Source organism: Nicotiana attenuata, unplaced genomic scaffold (assembly GCF_001879085.1).
Source record: "Nicotiana attenuata strain UT unplaced genomic scaffold, NIATTr2, whole genome shotgun sequence".
Lineage (NCBI taxonomy): Eukaryota > Viridiplantae > Streptophyta > Magnoliopsida > Solanales > Solanaceae > Nicotiana > Nicotiana attenuata.
In genome coordinates, this window is record NW_017673767.1 from 18607 (window position 1) to 39072 (window position 20466).

The 20466-nt window shown below is 35.4% G+C and overlaps 1 protein-coding gene across 4 annotated transcripts; it reads right to left on the bottom strand.

The window, feature by feature from the left end:
- Nucleotides 1-8581: 8581 nt before the first annotated feature.
- On the bottom strand, nucleotides 8582-16249 carry LOC109217221 (endonuclease III homolog 2, chloroplastic-like). Of its 4 annotated transcripts, none has more exons than XM_019381449.1 (10): nucleotides 16070-16249; nucleotides 15841-15935; nucleotides 13383-13446; nucleotides 12410-12528; nucleotides 12067-12133; nucleotides 11815-11906; nucleotides 11568-11705; nucleotides 11391-11495; nucleotides 9953-10036; nucleotides 8582-9027 (listed from the first exon to the last, which is right to left on the bottom strand). In XM_019381449.1, the coding sequence occupies exons 1-10, from the start codon at nucleotides 16191-16193 to the stop codon at nucleotides 8884-8886; spliced, it is 1032 nt and encodes a 343-aa protein (XP_019236994.1). In that variant the 5' UTR covers nucleotides 16194-16249; the 3' UTR covers nucleotides 8582-8883. The 4 variants fall into 4 exon arrangements, with proteins under 4 accessions (XP_019236994.1, XP_019236993.1, XP_019236995.1 ...); XM_019381448.1 differs by having other exon boundaries at nucleotides 16046-16249; XM_019381451.1 differs by having other exon boundaries at nucleotides 8898-9023; nucleotides 16046-16249.
- Nucleotides 16250-20466: the final 4217 nt, after the last annotated feature.

Consider the following 20466-nt stretch of genomic DNA (forward strand, 5'->3'; position numbering starts at 1 on the left):
GGCCCATCCCGTTTAACTTGGGACGGGACCAGGACGGGACGCGGGACGGGATGGACCGGCCCGTCCCGTTGGACAGCCATACTTTGGGCACACCCATTAAGAAAATACTAAATTCTAGACGAAAATAGTTAGTGTGACTAAACTACCTTTCAATAAATGTTGCGCCATAATTATAGTAGTACTTACTTCTCTTCTCAAATGTGAGGAGTAAATGACTTTTTAGGGATACGTACATAAGGGTAATTTTGGAAAAACAAATTCCATTTTTTCGTGACTATATAAATGGACACTTATTTTGGACCAAAATAAAAAAGCAAATTGGTTACTTATTGTGGACCGGAGGGAGTAGTAGTTATACAATATTCTTTCAGTTTGGAGAGCGGGCTTTAGTTAGCTCGGGTAATTTATCTGTTCTTTCTCATTTTCCTAATGTTCATTAATTTTTTTTGCCAAATTACCATTTTTCTTCTTTGATCAATGTTCAGTACTCCCTCCGTTCCAGTTTATGTGAATCTATTTACTTTTTGTCCGTTTAAAAAAAAAAGACTCATTTCTAAATTTGGAAACAATTTAGCTTAAACTTACAATTCTACCCTTAATGAGAAGTTTTTATAACCACACAAATACTCTGGGCCCCTTTTTAACTTGTTTAGGGGGCTTTTGCATCTATACCCGGTTTTGGGGTCACAATTGAACCTATACCCACTTTGCAAAAAAACTTGCAAGCATACCCACTTTACGATCAACTTCAGACTTATGAGTTAAAAAAAATGCCTGAAGTGAAAAAATTGCACTTCAGATGCACTTAAGGCCAAATAGATCTGAAGTGTAACCAATGGTTTCATGCACTTAAGGCCAATAAGTCTGAAGTGAAAAATTGCTCTTCAAAAACCGACCAACTTTGGTCGGTCAAAAAACCGACCAAAGTTGGTCGGTTTTTCAAAATATATTTTTTTAATTTTTTTTACGAAATCGTAAACTTTGGTCGGTTTTCTTTGGCGCAAAAATGCGAGAAACTATTTTTGAGTCCCGTGAAATTTATTTTTCAAGAAACCGACCAACTTTGGTCTGTTATTCAATTAAAATAAATAAAAATTAATATTAGAAAAACTGACCAAACTTTGGTTGGTAAATTCGGCCAGTCATTTAAAAAAACCGACCAACTTTGGTCGGCAATTTTATTTTTTAATAAAACCGACCAACTGGTCTGTTATTTTCGTGCGAAAATACAATTAAAGAGTATAAATTAAAAAAAAGACAATCTTAAAACAAAATGCACCAATGGTCTAGTGGTAGAATAGTATCCTGCCATAGTACACACCCCGGTTCGATTCCCATATGGTGAATCTTTTTATTACATAATTAAAATACCGACCAACTTTGGTCGGTTTTTTTTTGCAATATTATTTTTGAATTTGATTGACCGACCTATGTTGGTCGGTAATTTCCGACCAACTTTGGTCGGTATTCTTTCCCGACCGTCAAAATACCGTCCACACGTAAATGGTCGCGTTTTGGTCGGTAATTAGCCATAACAGACCAACTTTGGTCGTTTTTGACGAATTTCTAGTAGTGTGCACTTCAGATGCACGTAAGGCCAAAATGTCTGAAGTGCAACAAACGTTTTGCTACACTTAAGGCCAATAAGTTTGAAGTGAAAAATTGCACTTCAGATGCACTTAAGGCCAAAAAGCCTGAAGTGCAACAAACGTTCTCATTCACTTAAGGCTAATAAGTCTGAAGTGAAAATTGCCCAGAAACAAAAATTTGCTCTTCGAATTATGGCAATCCAATATACGATTTAATGCCTAAATCTACTCCAAATGAGCTCAAATTTGAAACATAACCTCCAAATATCATCAGGAACAAATCCCAATCTTCAATTTGTCAAAACAACAATAAAGCTAATGAACTCATATTGCAATTAAGAAAAATAAAAAGAAAAAATCCTAAGCAATAGTAAAAAATAAAGCATCATAATAACTCACCATTGTAAAACATCACAAAATATATTCACAGCCACCATATAAAATCGTTGTCACCCAAAGAAGGAGAAGGAGAAGAAGAAAACGTAGAAGGAGAAGGAGAGGAGAAAGAGGCCTGAAGTTGTTTAAGAAGTGGGTACAAGTTAAAAAATTTTTAAAAAGTGGGTATAAGTTAAATGGGGGTAATGGTGTATTGTGGGCCGGGCTGGGACCGGGACCGGACCGGGCCCGCGATCTTAACGGGCTAAACAGTCCCGCGCGGGCCGGTTCCTTGCGTCAAGCCCACGAGACAGGGACCGCTAAGCCCGGAACCGGTAGGCGGTCCTGGGCCGGTTCAACCGGGCCTAACGGTCCTAATGGGCTCCAACGACTCTTTTTTAAATTTTTTTTTTTTTTAAAAAGACCAACGGTCAAATTTTAAAATCTAGCCATTGGCCTTTAATTTTCAACCGTTTGGAACTTTAAAAAATAGCCATTTGGCCCCCAAACTTTATTTTAACCCCAAACTTTATATAATTACATTTTTTCCCAATTCTCAACTATAAATACCCCCTCATTCTTTCATTTTTACTCACCAATTCATCAATCTATCTCAATCTCTCTCAATCTATATCTAATTTCTCTTCTATAATTGCTTATTTTATTATTGCAATTTCGTGAAAAATTGTGAAGTTGGTGAATTGAAGTATTCAAGTCTTCAAGTCTTCAACGATTTTCAATTTTCAAGAAGTTGTTCGGCAATTCGGTAAACTCGTTCCAACTCTTAAGTTTTAAGAATATATTTTTGTGTGTTTAGTTTGCATAATTGTAATTAATATGGCATTTTCTTTGAAAAAAATGTTTGGTGGTAAGGGAAAAGCTAAAATTGGTGAAAGTAGTCTCCAACCTACTACCCTTCCCCGGGCTCCCCGACCCAGACCTGTTACCCGTCCTGCTGCTCCTATTATTCTTGATAGTGATAACCCTTGTTTTCAATTTTCCGATAGTGAATTTTGCCATAATGTTGCACCAGGTGAACAATTAAATGAAGAAGTTATGAATGCTCTTTATCCTAATCAAACTATCTTAGAAAATGATGAGGAAAATGAGGATGTAGATGAAACCCAACCGGATTTAGATGATTCACCTACTAGTCCTGTTAATAACCCAACTGATGCCCCGCCCGACCCACCTGTAGAAACCCCTACTTTTAATAGACAACCTTCTAAACGCCTAGAAACATCAATAGTTTGGAATTTTTTTACTCAAGTAAGAGAACAAAATAAGGCTAAGTGTAAAACTTGTGGGAAATTGCTGGCGCATAAATATACTGGAGACCGTAGCGGTACGGGTAGTTTGGCTAGGCACATACAAACACACCCTAGAGATAAAGTTAAATATTTACAAATGAAAGCGCAGCAAGAGGGGACAAGTGTAGATACTGCGGTTAACCCTAGTACAGGTTCAAATCTAGTTCAACCAGGAATTAACACTGTGACCGGTAGTATTTTATATTACGATCCTAATAAAGATCGTGAAGAATTAGCAAAGATGGTTACTGTTATGTGCTTACCATATACTTTTCCTTCTAACCCTAATTTTGTGCATTATATTAGAAAAGTTTTTAATCCTACTTATAAAGGTTGGCCTCGCGCAACAGTTAAGAGCGATATTTATAAATATAAACATGAATATGAACAATATTTGCGGTATTTATTTACTCATATAACTAATCGGATTTCTATTACTACTGATATTGGTAGAAGTAATAATGACTGTGATTATCTAACTGTTACAAGTCATTGGATAGACGAGGAGTGGATAATGCAAAAACGCATTATTGCGTATAGAATAATTAATTCACGTCACACAGGTAAGTTTATTGCTAACACCGTTGCAGATATTTGTAGATATTTTTGCATTAGAGATAAAATAATGGCAATTTCTATGGATAATGCTTCTAGTAACACTAGTGCTATAGGCATACTTACAACAACACTAAATCCTGCATTTAGTAATTGTTTCCATGTGAGATGTATTTGTCACATTTACCATTTAATCGTCGGTGATGGTATGAGAATTTTAAATTTAGAAATTGAAAAGGTTAGAATGGCTCTTAATTGGCTTTTTTATTCAAACCGTAGAAGTAGACTTAGAGAGTATTTTAAAAAATGTGATGAATTTGGCCTTAGAGAAAGAAAGGTTCCTAAACCTTGTCCAACTAGATGGAATTATATGTACGAAAGTTTAGTAGTTGCATATGAATATAGAAACCCAATTAATGCAACGTTTAATGCTCGTGTTGGTGGTGAGGATGATGATGAAATCCTTACAAATCAAGATTGGACGAATGTCAAAATTCTTATAGATTTTTTAGAACATTTTCAAATTGCTACAAATGCATTTTCTGGACAATATTATCCTACTATTTCAAATTGTTTAGTTTATATTGCAGCACTATGTGATTTGTTTGTTGAATTTTCGGAGGGTGGGGAAATTTATCAACTTGCTATAAATGCAATGAAAGAAAAGTTTAAAAAATATTTTTTCCCTATCCCCCCTATTTATGGTGTTGCTGCATTGTTAAATCCTACAATGAAATTAGGAGGTCCTCACTTTTGGTACACAAATATTTATAAGGCTTTAGATCTTTCAGTTGAGGAATTTTCTACACTTGCAGAGGCAAAAGCCTCAATTAAAATAAATGCGCAAACAATTTATAATGCTTACCAACTTGCGTTAGATCATGCTAGGCCAAATATTCCAACCCCTACTTCGTCTAGTTCACAATCATCTAAAAGAGCTGCGGGCCTACAAGCACTTAAATCTTGGACGGAGTTTAGGGGTTCTCAAGGTGATAATTTTGATGAGACTTCACATCTAAATGAGCTTCAAGTTTATTTGTCGCAGGGACTTGAAAAGGAGAATCCAGACGGCACCTTTGATCTTTTGGAATGGTGGAAGACAAGGGAAAAACATTTTCCGGTTCTTGCAAGGATGGCTCGGGATATTTTATCTATTCAAGCTTCAACAGTTGCATCAGAGAGCGCTTTCAGTCAAGCAAGACTTCAAATAGGTGATCATAGAGCGTCTATGAGGGAGAGCTTGGAAAAATCAGTACTATTCAGAGATTGGATCCGCTCGGAAAGAAGAAACTTTGGACTTGCAGAATCACAACCGGAGATAGACGAAGCTTATGAAGAAATGATAGCGGAACTTGCGGAGGATGCTGCTTCGCCCGGAAGCGGTGATGAACAAGCTTCTTTTCCGCCACCACCAACGGAACCTCCTCCGAACCTTGAAGGATTTATGAGATTTGTTAGAGATACAATGTAGATTATGGTGTAACTTGTACTTTGGCATATCTTCTTTAGTTTTTTTTCCTTTTAATGGTGGTATTAGTACCTTGTTGTGCTCATTCCATTGGGGGGAAGAAGACTAAGAAAGATATGCCATTTTTGGTAATAAAAATTATAAAACATACCCTTGGCCTTGAATATCTCTTCGCAATATTTTTTTGTCTTTAACTTGCAATTATTTATAAGGTGGAATATATATACATAACATACAATATATACTACAACAAATTATATAAGGGAATATATATACATAACATATAATATATAGTATACTATACTAGTATACTATATATATTATATTTACATGAAGAAGTAGTACTATATATAATACAAAACAAGATTTTTCAAAATTAGGGCCCCACCCCCAATGACCACCAACGGTCATATTAATTGCACAAATAGCCGTTTTTTTTTTCAATTTACAAAACTAACCTTCTCTAACACTATAAGTACCCCCCTCCCTCTTCTTCATTTCAATACTCAATACTCATTTCTCAATCTAAATTTCTCTCAATCTCTCAATCTCCAATTTTCAAGACTTCAAGTCTCAATCTCAATTTTCAAGTTAAATCATGCCTCGTTCGGAAAGAGTGCGCTTATTTGTTTCGCAATACTATAAAGTGCTTGAAGAAAATGAAGAAGGCCAAATATTAAAGTGCAAGAGCTGTGGAAGAGTCTTAAATTTTCGTTCAGGGTGTACCACAGGCATTTTAAGGAGGCATATAAAGTATTGTGTTGAGGGTATTTATCCGCAAATTCGTCTTTAAGATTTTTCAACAATTTGTATTATTTTAAAATTATTAGACGTATTTATGCTTCATGTTGTACTTTGTTATTAATTTATTATGCATGCCAATTTAGTTTTACTATTGATTTGTTATTTTACATTTTCGTCAAACACTTTAATAATTAGATTTCTATATTATATATACTACATATATTTATATAGCAATGCATAAGAGCAATTTATATATATACATACACATATGGTTTACAAGAAATTGCCTTAAATAAAAAAAAATTAAAAAAAAAAGCCCGGAAATAAAAAAAGCCCTTAGGCCCGCTAAGCCCACGACCCCGGCCCATTTAGCCCAGGACCATATGGGCTTAGGCCCGTCACGGGCTGGTCCTACCCGTTGAGCCCACAAAGCCCGGGACCGCCAGAGCCCGGGACCGCTAAGCCCAGGTCCGTTTAGCCCGGCCCGTTTAACCCATTTAGGCCCGGGCCCGGCCCACCATACAGCCTTAAATGGGGGCGACCAAATAGGGCGCCCCATGCAATTTTTACCTTGTTTAGGACCACAAATTCTAAAAGTCTTTATTATTTCTTAAACTCCGTGCCAGTCAAACATGTTCACTAAATCGGAACGGAGGGAGTAATACTTTTGAACTTCATTCTATTTTTGGATTTTAGGGTTGTTGGTTCCAGAGGCGGATGCAGTGTGATAGTTATGGGTTCAATTGAACCCATAACTTTCGACGCGGAGTAGAAATTTATGTGTAAAAATTCATTAAAATTGCAAAATAATAGATTTGAACCCATAACTTTAAAAATATACTTGGTTCAATGTTAAAAATCTTAAAAGTTGAACCCATAGAGTTTAAATCCTGGATCCGCCTCTGGTTGGTTCAGCATCCTCGTTAAAAAGAGACGCACATAGGCAATTATGTAAAGTTCATTGCCAGTATATATCTTAAAGTAAATTAGTAAATTACTTTATTAGTGCAGAACATGGAATATTTCTTTTTTGAAGTTCATTGCAAGTAGATATATGCATTTGAATTTCTTATTAATATTTATTCGTTAACGTAATGCTTAATTGAGATCTCCGTACTTAAGTTAATACGCTTGAAAGAAATGTGATTATAGAAAAAAGTATGTAATCAAAATTGTGGCTCGTATAAAGATTAAAAATATGGTTTACAACCTAGACAAAATTTTCACTCTTAAAAAATGAAGCCATATGGTACTGGCAAGTGTGGCATGTATAGTAACAAAGGCCATATTTTACAAGTGTTACTTAGGGGCCACTCTTGAAAATGGTGATCTATAAGGTAACAAAGGCCATGCTTGAAAAGTAAAATTATAGGTGTAGCCTATAGTGTTGCCTTAGGGCAGAGGTTATGTGTGTTTAGGTCATTCATGTAAACCGTTGTCTTAGGTCTAAAAGTGCGATTTTCAATCAAAGACCATACTTTTTGATCGTCTTGGCTACACTTTTCACGTGTCGTTAAAGACCTAAAATATTATAGTGTTATCTAGAAATTTTACCAATATATAATTTATAAAATATTTCATATCAAAATATATTCATAGATAAATTTGTATAAAATTCGATCTAACGTGAAAATTTGAACATAAATGTCAAATATTTGTCATCCATAAAATTTTCATATCAAGATGTTCTGTAAATAAATTTGATCAAATCGGTTCTAACGTGAGAATTTTAACAATGTGTCAAAAATCATATTGTTAAACTTTTTATATACATACTTTATTGATATTGACATAGTATATCCCACTATATTATATCTTAGCTAGTGATTGGAGTCTATTGTCAAGCAAAAAAAAAAAAACTAATAGAGGTTCAAAGTTCGACGGAAATTTTCTAGGTCACATTTATTAATATTCCATGAAATAATTTTACGAATTATTTCGTGGAATATCAATAGATGCGACCTAGAAGATTCATTGGAAATGTTATAGTTGATTTTCTAGAGCAATACGAGCCTCATTTAGTTATATTACAAGAATCTAATGCAGACATTCCATGAAAAACTAGCATTCAAAATGACCACTCGACGATAAACATTTTAGAGAATTTTAAGGATAACTTTTTTAAAGAGTTCTATTTTTTGTAGACATGTAAAGAATTTTTATAATAAAGTTGACCTACAACATAACTCTCCATATAAAACTTGATATAATAATTTGAAAAATAGAGTACAAAACCCTTTTTTGTTGAATTTAATAGTTTATAAACAGTTCGCATGCCTTAGCTAGAAGACTTGGAAATAAAACTTACATAGGCAAGTATAGTTTTAATGATCTAAACGGATATTTTTTCGCATTTCTCCTTAATCAAATAAACTTCCTAGGTTTCGCAAACCAAATGGAGTCAAATATAAAAACGCTTTCGTCTTGTCTAACTGTCGCATTTAAAACCCCTATTTTGCTTCATTTTCAGAAATCCCAAACTAATATATTATGAAAAATTAGGAAGCAGGTAATGCGACAGTTTACTCTACATATTCAGATTAAAAACTAATATCGTCTGCCTTCAGTAATGTAGAAATTAACTTGTTCAACGAATACAACAAATACTATGCCTCAGTGTTTAGCAAGTTGGAGTGTGATATATGAATCCCCAATCACCATGTTTTCCATTTCAATTCATCCTAGGCCAACATTAATACAAAATTTAAAAAAAAAAAAAATAAAAAGTACTAGAAGCTACACCCATTTTTTTTAATTGTTTTTTTACAATTAATACAAAATTCTTTTTACATTAGAAGAACAGAACTTGAAAAAATTGATCACGTAACAGCAAACATCCTTGTCAATGTTTCTTCTTGGGGCTTAGTGTTCTGGAAGTGGTAGCTGTGCTTGACATATCCTTAAATGCCGATGGGCAGAATTGACTTACTGTACATTTTGCACAGCGAGGTCTCAGAGGAGTACATATGCTCTGTCCAAAGCCTACCTGTAAAGGCCATTGCCACAAAACTGAAGTGACAAATAACCAGAGAGGGAGGCAGATGTAGAGTGTAAATTATGGGTCCATGATTCATCCGAACGCAGTGGCTTTGACTTGGATCCCGTAATTCACTAAATAAATATAAATAATTGATTTCATAACTAGAAACTCAAATGGATTGTAGTAGAATTCAGAAGTCGAACTCAAAAAGTTCAAATTGTGGATCCGCCTATGAGAGAGAGGAGAGAAAGTTCATACCTGTCCATACTTTGACTAGTCGAATATTGGAGGCAAAGTTAGTTTTTGAAAATTTTGTAGTAAAAGTAAGATAAATTGTTACCTTTTTGACTAATGAATATTGAGAAACATTGAAGACCAGAAAAATAGTTTCTCTTCTAGGGATGGATATGATTATTGGGTAATCCAATACAGGAAGTATGACATACAATATTTTTTATTAATGTCGACGTGGATGGGAAGATGGGCATGAAACTGAATCAAGGGATAACTCAAAAGATTTCAATCTATTGCCTATTTCCACCTATTGAGTGCAGGTCCAGAGACACCTCAAAAGCTGAAGCATAAACATTACTCCAGCTCTAGGTTGCAAATCATACTTTTTGAGAAATTTGAGACTGATCAAGCATTCATATAGTCGGCTTTCATAATTACGTAGTGCAACTGATAGCAAAAGAAAAAGAGCATTTTGTGTTGCTAGCGCTCCAAATAGAGAATCTAAAATGAAGTTCTAGGTGTCAGCTGAATATATACCAAAGAAGCAATAAGCACACATTTCACATTGACTCTTGAATTGGATGATTGAACGAAGGTGAAAATTAAGATGTACTTGAGCTACAACAGTAAGGACCAAAAGAGATGGGAAGGGGAATAATCAACGATATTTCAGAGAAAGAATGATGCAGAGACGTACCAATAGCAAATTAATAGAAACCCATTCTTCTTTAGGAAGCCACTGCTGCAAGGAGACCCTAGTCTCTTCAGGGGATCTAGTTCCCTGACAGAGTCAAACAAGAATTGAGTGCTTTGAGTATTTTCCTATAATTGTTAATAGTTTCAATCTAAACATATCGTCATTATGAATCCTTGCTTCAGACTCAGTTGGGAACGGTGATGTTTGAAATCAGAAATAGCTGTTAAATGTATACTGAAAAGTAAAGAAACCTACACCAAAATGTGGTTCTAAACAAAAGATATCAATATTATATACAAATAGGGATCTCATCAGTAAGATAGACACAAGGGGTCTATTTTTCAACTTTATAAAGTCATTATCAACCCCGTCAAATGCTCTCCTATTTCTCTTTTCATAATCCACACAAGGGCTAATGGAGTAATGTCCTACGCCCTCGGTCATCTCTTCCTTCTTCTGTAAGCCCAACTAAACAACACGTCTTCCAGTGTACTTGGCATCACCCACTGTATTTCCAGCCAATTCAGATGTACCAACCAAAATTCACAGCCACCTAACAATGTAATAGGAAATGGTCTACGTCTTCACCAAACATCTGCACATGAAGCACCAGCTAATATGGTCATCATCCTCCTCCTCAAGTTCTTCGCTGTCAGTATTACTCCCCTTGCTGCCAACCACACGAAGAAACACACCTTCCTGTGTGCCGTGCGAACCCAAATAGAAGGGTATGGGAAGGTCAACTCCTCCCTAACTAACTAACTCTTGAAATAAGACTTAATTGTAAATAAGCTGTCCCTATTCTATTCCCATCTCCATAAAGCCGATGTAGCATGTGGTACCCTCTGTCCATACAGTAAATCAACCAAGTTTTAAAATTCATCCATCTCCCGATCCTAGAGGTTCTTCCTAAATCTCAAATCTGCGGTTAATAATAATTTTGACCATCTCACTTGGTGATGGAAGTTTACCCATGTTGTAGTGGCACAATCATCTAACTAGTCGTGCCTTCTCCGATTCAGTCAGTGGGCTAATCTGTTCGGCCAAACAGTCATTTTTTCTTTAATCTTGCAAATTCAAGTTGATCCAAGGCTCTTTCATTCTCAGACCGATCCCCTGGATCTTCTGGCTCCTCCCTTTGAGCTCAAATAAGACATTCTTTTCGTCGAGTGACTTGTTCCCGGTCTTCCTATTTCCTTCGCGTTCCCAGCTGCTGCCTCTAAGGCCCAAGCCAATGAAGTTCGTTCCTGGTCTTCCTACATATGTTTTACACTTACCTTTCTAAAATGTTACTAGTATAATTTTAGCAGGCTATAACTAAACTAGACAAAACGAATTAGTTTAAAAAATTTGTGCACATATAACATAGCGCATGCCCCCAATTTCTAGTTGCTCATTATAGCAGTGAAGCCTCGTCTTCGAATAGAATTAAGCATACCTGCTTTTTTCCAGGCTGCGAGACCCATCCAAGCCGATTACTAACACGATGCACGTGGGTATCTACGCAAATCCCTTCAACTTTGTTCCATGCCATAATCATAACCTAAAGGAAAAGCTATTTAAATAACTTAGGAATGTGCAGTGAAAGGAAAATGAGAGAAGCATAATATCCTACCAGGTGAGCTATCTTGGGACCAACACCTGGAAGTAGAAGCAACTCGTCCACTGTACTAGGAATGTCTCCATCATATTTAGAGACACAAATCTCTGCGACTTGTTTAAGGTGCCGAGCCTTTCTTGTGTAAAATCCAACCTGATCAACAAAATTGTTAAGTAACTCTGCATAAGAGGAACTGACAAAAATTTAGTTGGCACTAACGCGAATACAATAGTATCATAAACAGACATCATTGAGCACATACCGGGTATATCAAGCTCTTTATGGTGACTTCATCAGCTTTATCCATTGAGTCAGCACTCAGCAAACCATTTTCGAGGAGCCGCTGATTTGCTTCTGCAGATTCAGAGGACAACATTATATACCAATAGGAAGCCAGAGAAGAATATCACAACCTCATAAAATGTGGGACACTTTCAATGAAACAGATTAATGTTTGACTTCAAGCAATCATCTCATCAAAAGGTGGATGTGCGAGAGTAATCTCAACACTTGCCATGTGTAACATGACCCTTGGTCTGGCTTGATAACAATGAACCAACCAGAACAGCAAATCTTCTTTCCTGATGAGATTGTGAACAGAAAAAATGAAGAAGAAAACAGTAATCAACATCAACCATCCACATCTATCCAGCAACTACAAAATAACTAAGTTGAAAAGATAACAATGTATAGTATCCTTTTAGACACGTTAAAATATTATACGTGCTTACTCATAAAAAAGGTAAAAGGACACTTTTCGTTCTCAACTTATTCTTTTATATGAGTACTCGGTTCTAGATATCCTAATCAAGAAGACAACCACTAACCAAGCATCAGGTTTGCAAAGATGGATGCACCTTAGGTTGAAGAGAAGTCACTCCTTCATCCGGGTCAATGGAGTCCACAGGTGCATGTTCTGATGATCTCATTCTGCGTATCCCTTCAATGACCCTTTCCCAGTTGGCAGGAGGTTGTACTGCATCAAATTTGCCAAAATATTTAGTCTTACTAACTCTACGGAACCTATCCATAAGGTATGTTAAACCAGAGAACTCCACAATAACAAAAAAAAAGTTGCAAATAAATAAGAGATCGAAGTCCTTTTTCTTTCAAATGGGTATAAAGACAATGTGCAAACTGGTAATACAGGCAAAAAAAGCTTTCAAAGAAGAAAAGAATCTTGAGGATAGTGAATGATTTATGCTCATGATAATAAATCTTAAGGCAAAAAAGAACAAAAAACAAAGAGGAGAAAGAGAGTGAAAAGGCAATATAAATCTACAACGCTCATGTAGTTCTCCATGAAGGATTTGGTAAAGCCACGCTATTTTGCTCATACAGCCGCAGGTATAAGTAAGACGTGACGCGCTTGTCTTGTCAAAACACAATATCACTTATAATCATCATATATATATATAGAGTTTCCAGGTGATATCATATCTCTGCTTGCCGGCCCACCAACTTCTAATGCTCACTTCTATATTTGCCATCCTTGGAATACAAACTATAGGAAGAGATTATGAGCCAGCTAAAAAGCCACCTCACCTTAACCAAAATCCATTATGAGAGAATTAGTCTAACAACCTCTCTGTGTTTTCTTAGACCTGAAGGAGGTCAATGGACTAGTCTTTAAGCATAAGGTGGTAATCAAAAGGTTTTAGATTTGTTAGATAGAACATGAGTACATGATATGCATTGAACTAAATGGAAGTAACATAATCGACAGCATTCTACCTTTCTATATGGAGATATATCTAACAAATAAATGTGCAAAGTTCCATATTAATATGAAAACTAAAAAAACAAAAAACAAGGAATCGCGAATCTCACTTGATTGAGAATAAATATTGCCACTTTTATTTGCAAGATCTTCAATTTCTGGATGCCTGAGAAACTGCAACAAGTTAAAGAAAAGCATGATTTGTTTTCCCTCTCGCAACCTCAAGAAGTAATGATCATATAGTATTTCATAACTAAAAATAGCCTGTGAAGTACATAGAAAACAGAAAAATATCCTCTTCCACAAAATGGACTTCCCAGTTTTAAGCGTATAACAAGATCATCTTTGACTTAAACTTTGTAATAACTAATTCAATATAAGTAATGTGCTTAATCACTCTCAGATAGGTGAATCAGATCTTTCGGAAGCAAAATCGGACAATCAAATTGGATTGAGAGTACAATTAAATTGTCTGATGAAATGGAGCTAAATGCCATATCCCTGAACTTATTAATCCAGGTGCAAGGAAAAGCCTGCTATATTTCATATATATTTCATGCTATCTTTTTTAAAAACAGAATCCAGAAAGAAGCTCAGATACATTAAACCCTAACAGTTTTAGCAAGTAGGTTCTAAAAATGCTCTATTTTACTCTATGATACATGGGCGCGATAGCGGACATGCATACTATACGGGTAGGTTCACTTTCTTTTTACATTTTTAATGTATCTTGTAGGATCCACATAAAGTTCTGATACCTACTTCAAACCCTTTCAATAGCAACGTCAATATGACTGCATAAAGATAGAATGACAAGATATAGGTATGTCAAGGAAAGATGAAGGGACCTTGTAACAAAGCCTTCACTAGTATTGTTTTCTTAGTCAATTATGAAAAATCTTCAACCTGAAGATTTCTGAATTATCCATCAGTATTGACCACTGTCTACGGCTACGCCACTAGCATAAGCTTCTATATAGACTGATACTAGGCAGAAACAAGATATCAAGTTGACAAAGCAGAGAATTTCCAGTCCTCGAGGACAAGTACTTGGAGATATCATAACTTCTTTGTTGAGTCCATTACTCAAATGGTCACTCAACTATCCCAAATTATCTACTAAAGTTACTTTTCTTTCTTTTGTAACAATAAAGTCACTTAACTATGCCTATAGCACTCAGAAGGTCATTCAACTAGATTTTCCAAATTTTGGATTGCCAAATACCTATTTTACCCTCTAAATCATAAATATTTATCTTCTTTTTATTTTTTTTTGCTTTTTAATATTATAATTTTCCCTTTTTAATTTATATTATGGACTTATCTATATAATAAATAAATTTTATTTATAAATTAAGAAAATAAAAAGTATTTAAGCATATATAATGCTGGAATAACAATATAATGAGCATTGTAAAAGAATTAATTAGAACAATTTGTTCGTAATAATTTTAGTATTAACAACAAAAATTCAAAAATTTATTTACACAATTGAGAATGAAAGAAAATAAAGGTTATAAAATATATATTCCATATACGTAATATAAAAATAATTATTAAAATAAAGATATTTTTATAATATACATTATATATTCTAGAAAATTATGCTCAATTATATTATTATTCCGTCATTACATGAGCTGAAAACTAATTTTTTATTTTTTATTTTATAAATAAAATAAATTTATTCTATAGGTAAGTCCACAATGTAGATTAAAAAGAGAAAAAAATTATAATATTTAAAAAGTTAAAAAAAAATGATAATTTAGAAGGTAAAATAGGTATTTGACAATCAAAAATTTGGAAAACCTAGTTGAGTGACATTTTGAGTGCTATAGGCATAGTTAAGTGACTTTGTTGTTACAAACGAAAGAAAAGTGATTTTAACATATAATTTGGGATAGTTGAGTGACCATTTGAGTAATGGACTCCTTTGTTCTAAAGTGCAGACTGGCTTGTATCAACAGAGGTTACAATTATCGCCAAGAATATTCTATAGTTATATTACACACTCTAAATATTTCTCCTCAAATTCACAACCCTTTTGAGGGAATAAAAATTTACTCTTTTCTATAACCAACGGATTAAGAATCAATCGAAAGCAGTGAGTCCTTCATATGAATACTCAACTAAATTGTACCAATTCAAGAATTTCCAACAAGAGAGCCACTAAATGGTTAACTCACTTGATCTCTAAGCAACATAACGCAGTCGCAAGAGTACTAACATTTAGGAGCTTAAGTTCTATGCACGATGGTGTAAAAATTATTTACACAATCAGATCACTTTAAAAGGTAATTACATGTTAACCTATTCAATAACATGATTTGTCACCTAGCATGAATGACAAGTAAGCAATTACAACAGGTTAAATTACAATGATGGTGTAAGAAATTCAGTACACTATCAATGTATTTAACCTAAATTCTTTTTAATAAATATTCTTAATCCACTTCAGAGCAGCTCCCATTGAAACTAAATTTTCTTTCACCAAAAACATGGGGAAAAAAAAAACAAACATCATTATGAAATAAAACCTTAATGATAAAAGAATGATCATTATCTTACTTTTTCATCAGGAGATTCTGTCTTAACCTCTTTGGCTAACATTTCCCCTCTCCTTTTTCTCACTCTGTTAGGTACAACACCACCAACTTCAGAACCTAAAATTAAACAAATTTTGTTGATTAGATAAACCCTTCATTCCAAAAAGACATATAAGTAAAAGAAAATAAAAAGCTCTTCTAAATTTATGAGGCAAAAAGAAACACACATTTAAGCTGAATTTTTTGTGCACCTGGGTTTTGTTGCATTGTTGAGAGACGTGTTTTTGGCATTTTGGTTGAAGAAATGAAATATCGAATTGGGAATGGAACTGTAGAGGTGAGATATGGAGTGTGTCGGAGAAGAGAGGGGGACATTTTTGGAGGGACTTTACTGGCGAGAGTTTAAGCCACGTCTCTTTAACTTGAAATGTTAACAACTTGGAACTTGGCATTATTTAGGTCGCACTTTTTGGTATCAAATGCCCAAAAGTAAACCAAGATTAACTAGGAACCATAAATGATCTAGGATTTGAAATTTACTAGAATATTTTATTAACTTCACATCTAATTAGGTTTTACTATCAAAACTATATTGGAATAGGTTTTATAATAAGTTAAATTTGGTTTTGTAATATTTTTTTTTTATGCAGAGAGATTCGATAGTAAAAAAGCCTCTTACACCATTTTCTCTCTAGCTTGATAAGTTACTTCTATACAACATTTATTGAATTTTTTCATGTGTGCCTAAATTGTTCTTTGAGGTATTTAAGCCCTTCAAATTAGTATTAGAGCATGTGTAAGATAGTATCATAGTCTGTTTGAGACCCTATAAATATAATTAAAAAAATATGGATACTGAACGAGTATGAGAGAAGAGAGGGGGAAGGACAAGGGGTATTAACTAGGAGAAAGATTAAGAAAAAGTTAAGGAGATGTCGAGAGACAAAAATAGAGGCAAACGTAGGCAGCAAGATAGAGGTCATGATAAGAGTAAGGATAAGCGAAAGGATGATATGCAAAGAGTAGATGATGAAGATTCGGATTATCATGATGTGACAAAGAAAGAAATTATTTCTTACGAAGATGATGATACAACACAAAACAATGCAGTTGCAAAAGCTGGATCACAATCTTCTGCTTTAGAACTAGAGGAACATATGTTGAAGATGAAGAAAGAAACAAAGGTGGAAGAGAAAATCAAAAGGTGCTTCTAAGGTGTTGGCATGGGTTAGCAAGAGCCGTAAGATTGAGGAGAAAAGGAATGCCGAGAAATAGAGAGCCTTGTAGCTTTCAAAGATTTTTTATCAGCGGGAAGAAAGCGATGAGAAGGAGAAAAATTGGTTAAGTGCAAAATATCTATGTGAGATGAAAGTACTCCATGGACTTGACAAAGTAGTTGAGGGTGGAGCAATTGTCTTGACACTCAAACATCAGAACATACTTGCGGGTGATGATATTAATCAAGAGGTTGATCTGCTTGAAAATGTGAAAAATGGAGAACAAAAGAAGAGGGATGACATCTACAAGGCTGCAATAAAGAAAACAGGAATCTACGATGACAAGTTCAATGATCAACCTGGCTTTAAGAGAAAAATATTACCACAATATGATGACCCTACTGAAGAGGAAGGCGTACTCTTGATGCAACTGGAGGATTCAGTGTTGACTCACAGAAGAAAATTAAGGAGCTCCAGAAAAGAAATTAGGTGTCTTTCTCAAAAGATCTAGCTAAAGATCTCAATTCTTCTAGAAAGTTATTGTTTGACCACTATACCCAAGAGGAAATGCTTCAATTTAAGAAGCCTAAAAAAATCACTAAGGAAGAAAGAGAAGATGGACCTAGATACTCTTGAAGCGGAGGTCAAATTCGCTGGATTGAGTGCTAGTGATCTTGGTTTTCGCTATGATAAGACAAGGTAGGCCCTTAGGATGGAAAGGAGAGAGTAGAGACAAGGACCAAGTCTTACCAAGGTGCTTATGCCAAGGCTGAATAGATATCTAAAGCGCTTCGACCCAAGAAAACTAATAATAACCAGACAGAGAAAGATGATATAATATTGCCATGACCCGAAATTCCCACCGTTGGGACCATGATGGCGCCTAACATTTCACTTGCTAGGCAAGCTAACATTAGAAGTCATTAAGCCAAATTCTTAAACCTTTTAGTGATTAACAACAATTAAGAAATAACAAGTTAAAAAGAGTGAGGAAAACTATAACAATCTCAATGTTTTTACACAATTACCTAGAATCTGGAGTCACAATTTACGAACTTCTAAGATTAACTACAAGTAATTTGTCTGAAGGAAATACAACTATTTTCGATACAAATAAAAACAGTAAAGAGAATGTATAGAAGGGGACGCCAGGGCATGCAGACACCAACATGGCTACCTTGGGTTTTCGATCAGATGAAGCCAACAGCTAAACTCAGGATCAACTTGGTCCAGTACCAAAATCTGCACAGAAAGTGCAAAGTGCAGTATCGGTACAACCGACCCCATGTACTGGTAAGTGTTAAGTCTAACCTTGGCGATGTAGTAACGAGGCTAAGACAATACACCCATAAATAAACATGTGCAGTACAACAATATATACCATAGCAATGATAAAAGAAACAAGACAAGTAATATTGGGAGGGGGCATGCTGAGGGGATTACAAGATAAAGGATCACAACACAATTAAGAACTTTGATCAACCGATATGATTAAAACAGATAAAGACCAATAACCACAGCAAAAGAAAGTACATCGCATCACTCTTCGTGCTTTTCTCTCAACCTCACCATATGAATCAAATAGAAACGGCACGGCATCACCCTTCGTGCATTAACTCTCTCATAACATAGTACGACATCCTCCTTCATGCATTAACACTCACAATATGGCACGCCATCACCCGTCTTGCATTAACACTGACAAAACATGGCACGACATTACCCTTCGTGCATTAACACTCTCCCTCACCAAAACAAGGAACAACAATAATAGGGAGATAGAAATATCAATAACAAGTCTTACTTCAACGTTTAGTTCCACAAGACTAACCTCAACTTGGAACCAATACTCAATCAATATCAAAATCCGTAAATATGATAAGAATGATCAATATAACGATACAACTAGTCTAAGCATGAATAATATGATCACGGAAAGCTAAATTTTCATTAATAAGACTCACTCACATGCTATGACTCGACAACAACGTATAGGTAATCGTCACCTCACCTATACATTGTACTCAACATTCAAACACGTAGCAAATAGGCAAATAAGACCTAATCCCTCAAGCCAAGGTTAACCACGACACTTACCTCGCCCCAACGGCCAAACTCAAAGCTCAACCACAACGTTTCCCTTCAAACAAGCCTCCAGACCAATAGAATCTAGAAAATTACCAACCAAACGATTCAATTTAAGCATTAGGAACTACCCTCGACTGCAAAGAATTCAATTTAGGTTTTTTTTAAAGTCAACACCTGGGCCCGCTTGATCCGAACCCGAAATTCGGACCAAAACCCGATTGCCCATTCACCCCCGAGCCTGGATATATAATCGGTTTTGGAATCCGACCTCAATTTAAGGTCTAAATCCCCAATTTTTGAAATCTCTAGTTTCTACCCAAAAACTCCTGATTCCACCATGAAAACCTTAGATTCTAGATTGAAATCTTGTAAAATATAGTGAAATATTGAAAGAAACTAGTTTAGAATCACTTAAATATGATTTTGGGAAGAAAAGTTCTTTAGAAAATCGCCTATTGTGTTTTAAGTTTTGAAAATTTGAAGAAAGGGAGAAAAATCATGTCCAAAAATCATTTTGATCAGTTGCAGGTGTCGCATTTGCGACCGAGGATTCGCAGACATGGAGAACCTATCGCAAATGCGAAGGTCTCCTTATTCCTTCTTGCATCGCAAATGCGAAGGAAATCTCGCAAATGCGAGCTTGACCCTTTCCGCAAATGCGACCATGTGATCTCAAATGCGATCATTGCCTTCCCCCGTCCCAGTTCGCAAATGCGAAAATGTGCTTGCAAATGCGAAAAACTATAAGGCCTAGCTATTCTTCGCAAATGCGAGAAATATCTCGCAAATGCGGAATCTGCAGAGGTCGCAAATGCGATACCTGGTCTCGCATTTGCGAGATCAGAGGGCTACACCAGCAACTGAAACACTAGTAATGTTCTAAGTCCTATTTTCACTCTGCAGCCTACCCGAAACTCACCCGAGCCCTAGGGGAACCAAACCAAACATGCACACAAGTCTTAATTTCTAGAACTACGAATTTAGCACCAAATCGAATGAAATTTTCAAAAAAACTTTGAAACTTCTAATTTCTCAACCGGATGTCTGAATCACGTCAAATCAATTCTGTTTCTCACCAAATTTCACAGATAAGTCATAAATATTATATTGGACATGTACCAGGCTCCGGAACCAAAATATGGACCCGGTATCAACAAGGCCGAACATAAATCAATTTTTAGAAACCATTAGATTTTCAGACTTTTAATTTGAGATAAAAATCCAACTCAAGCTAGGGACCTCCAAATTCGATTTCGAGCATACGCCCAGGTCCCATATTTCATTACGGACCCACCAAGACCGTCAAAACACGGGTCTGGGTCCGGGTCCATTTACTCAATTTA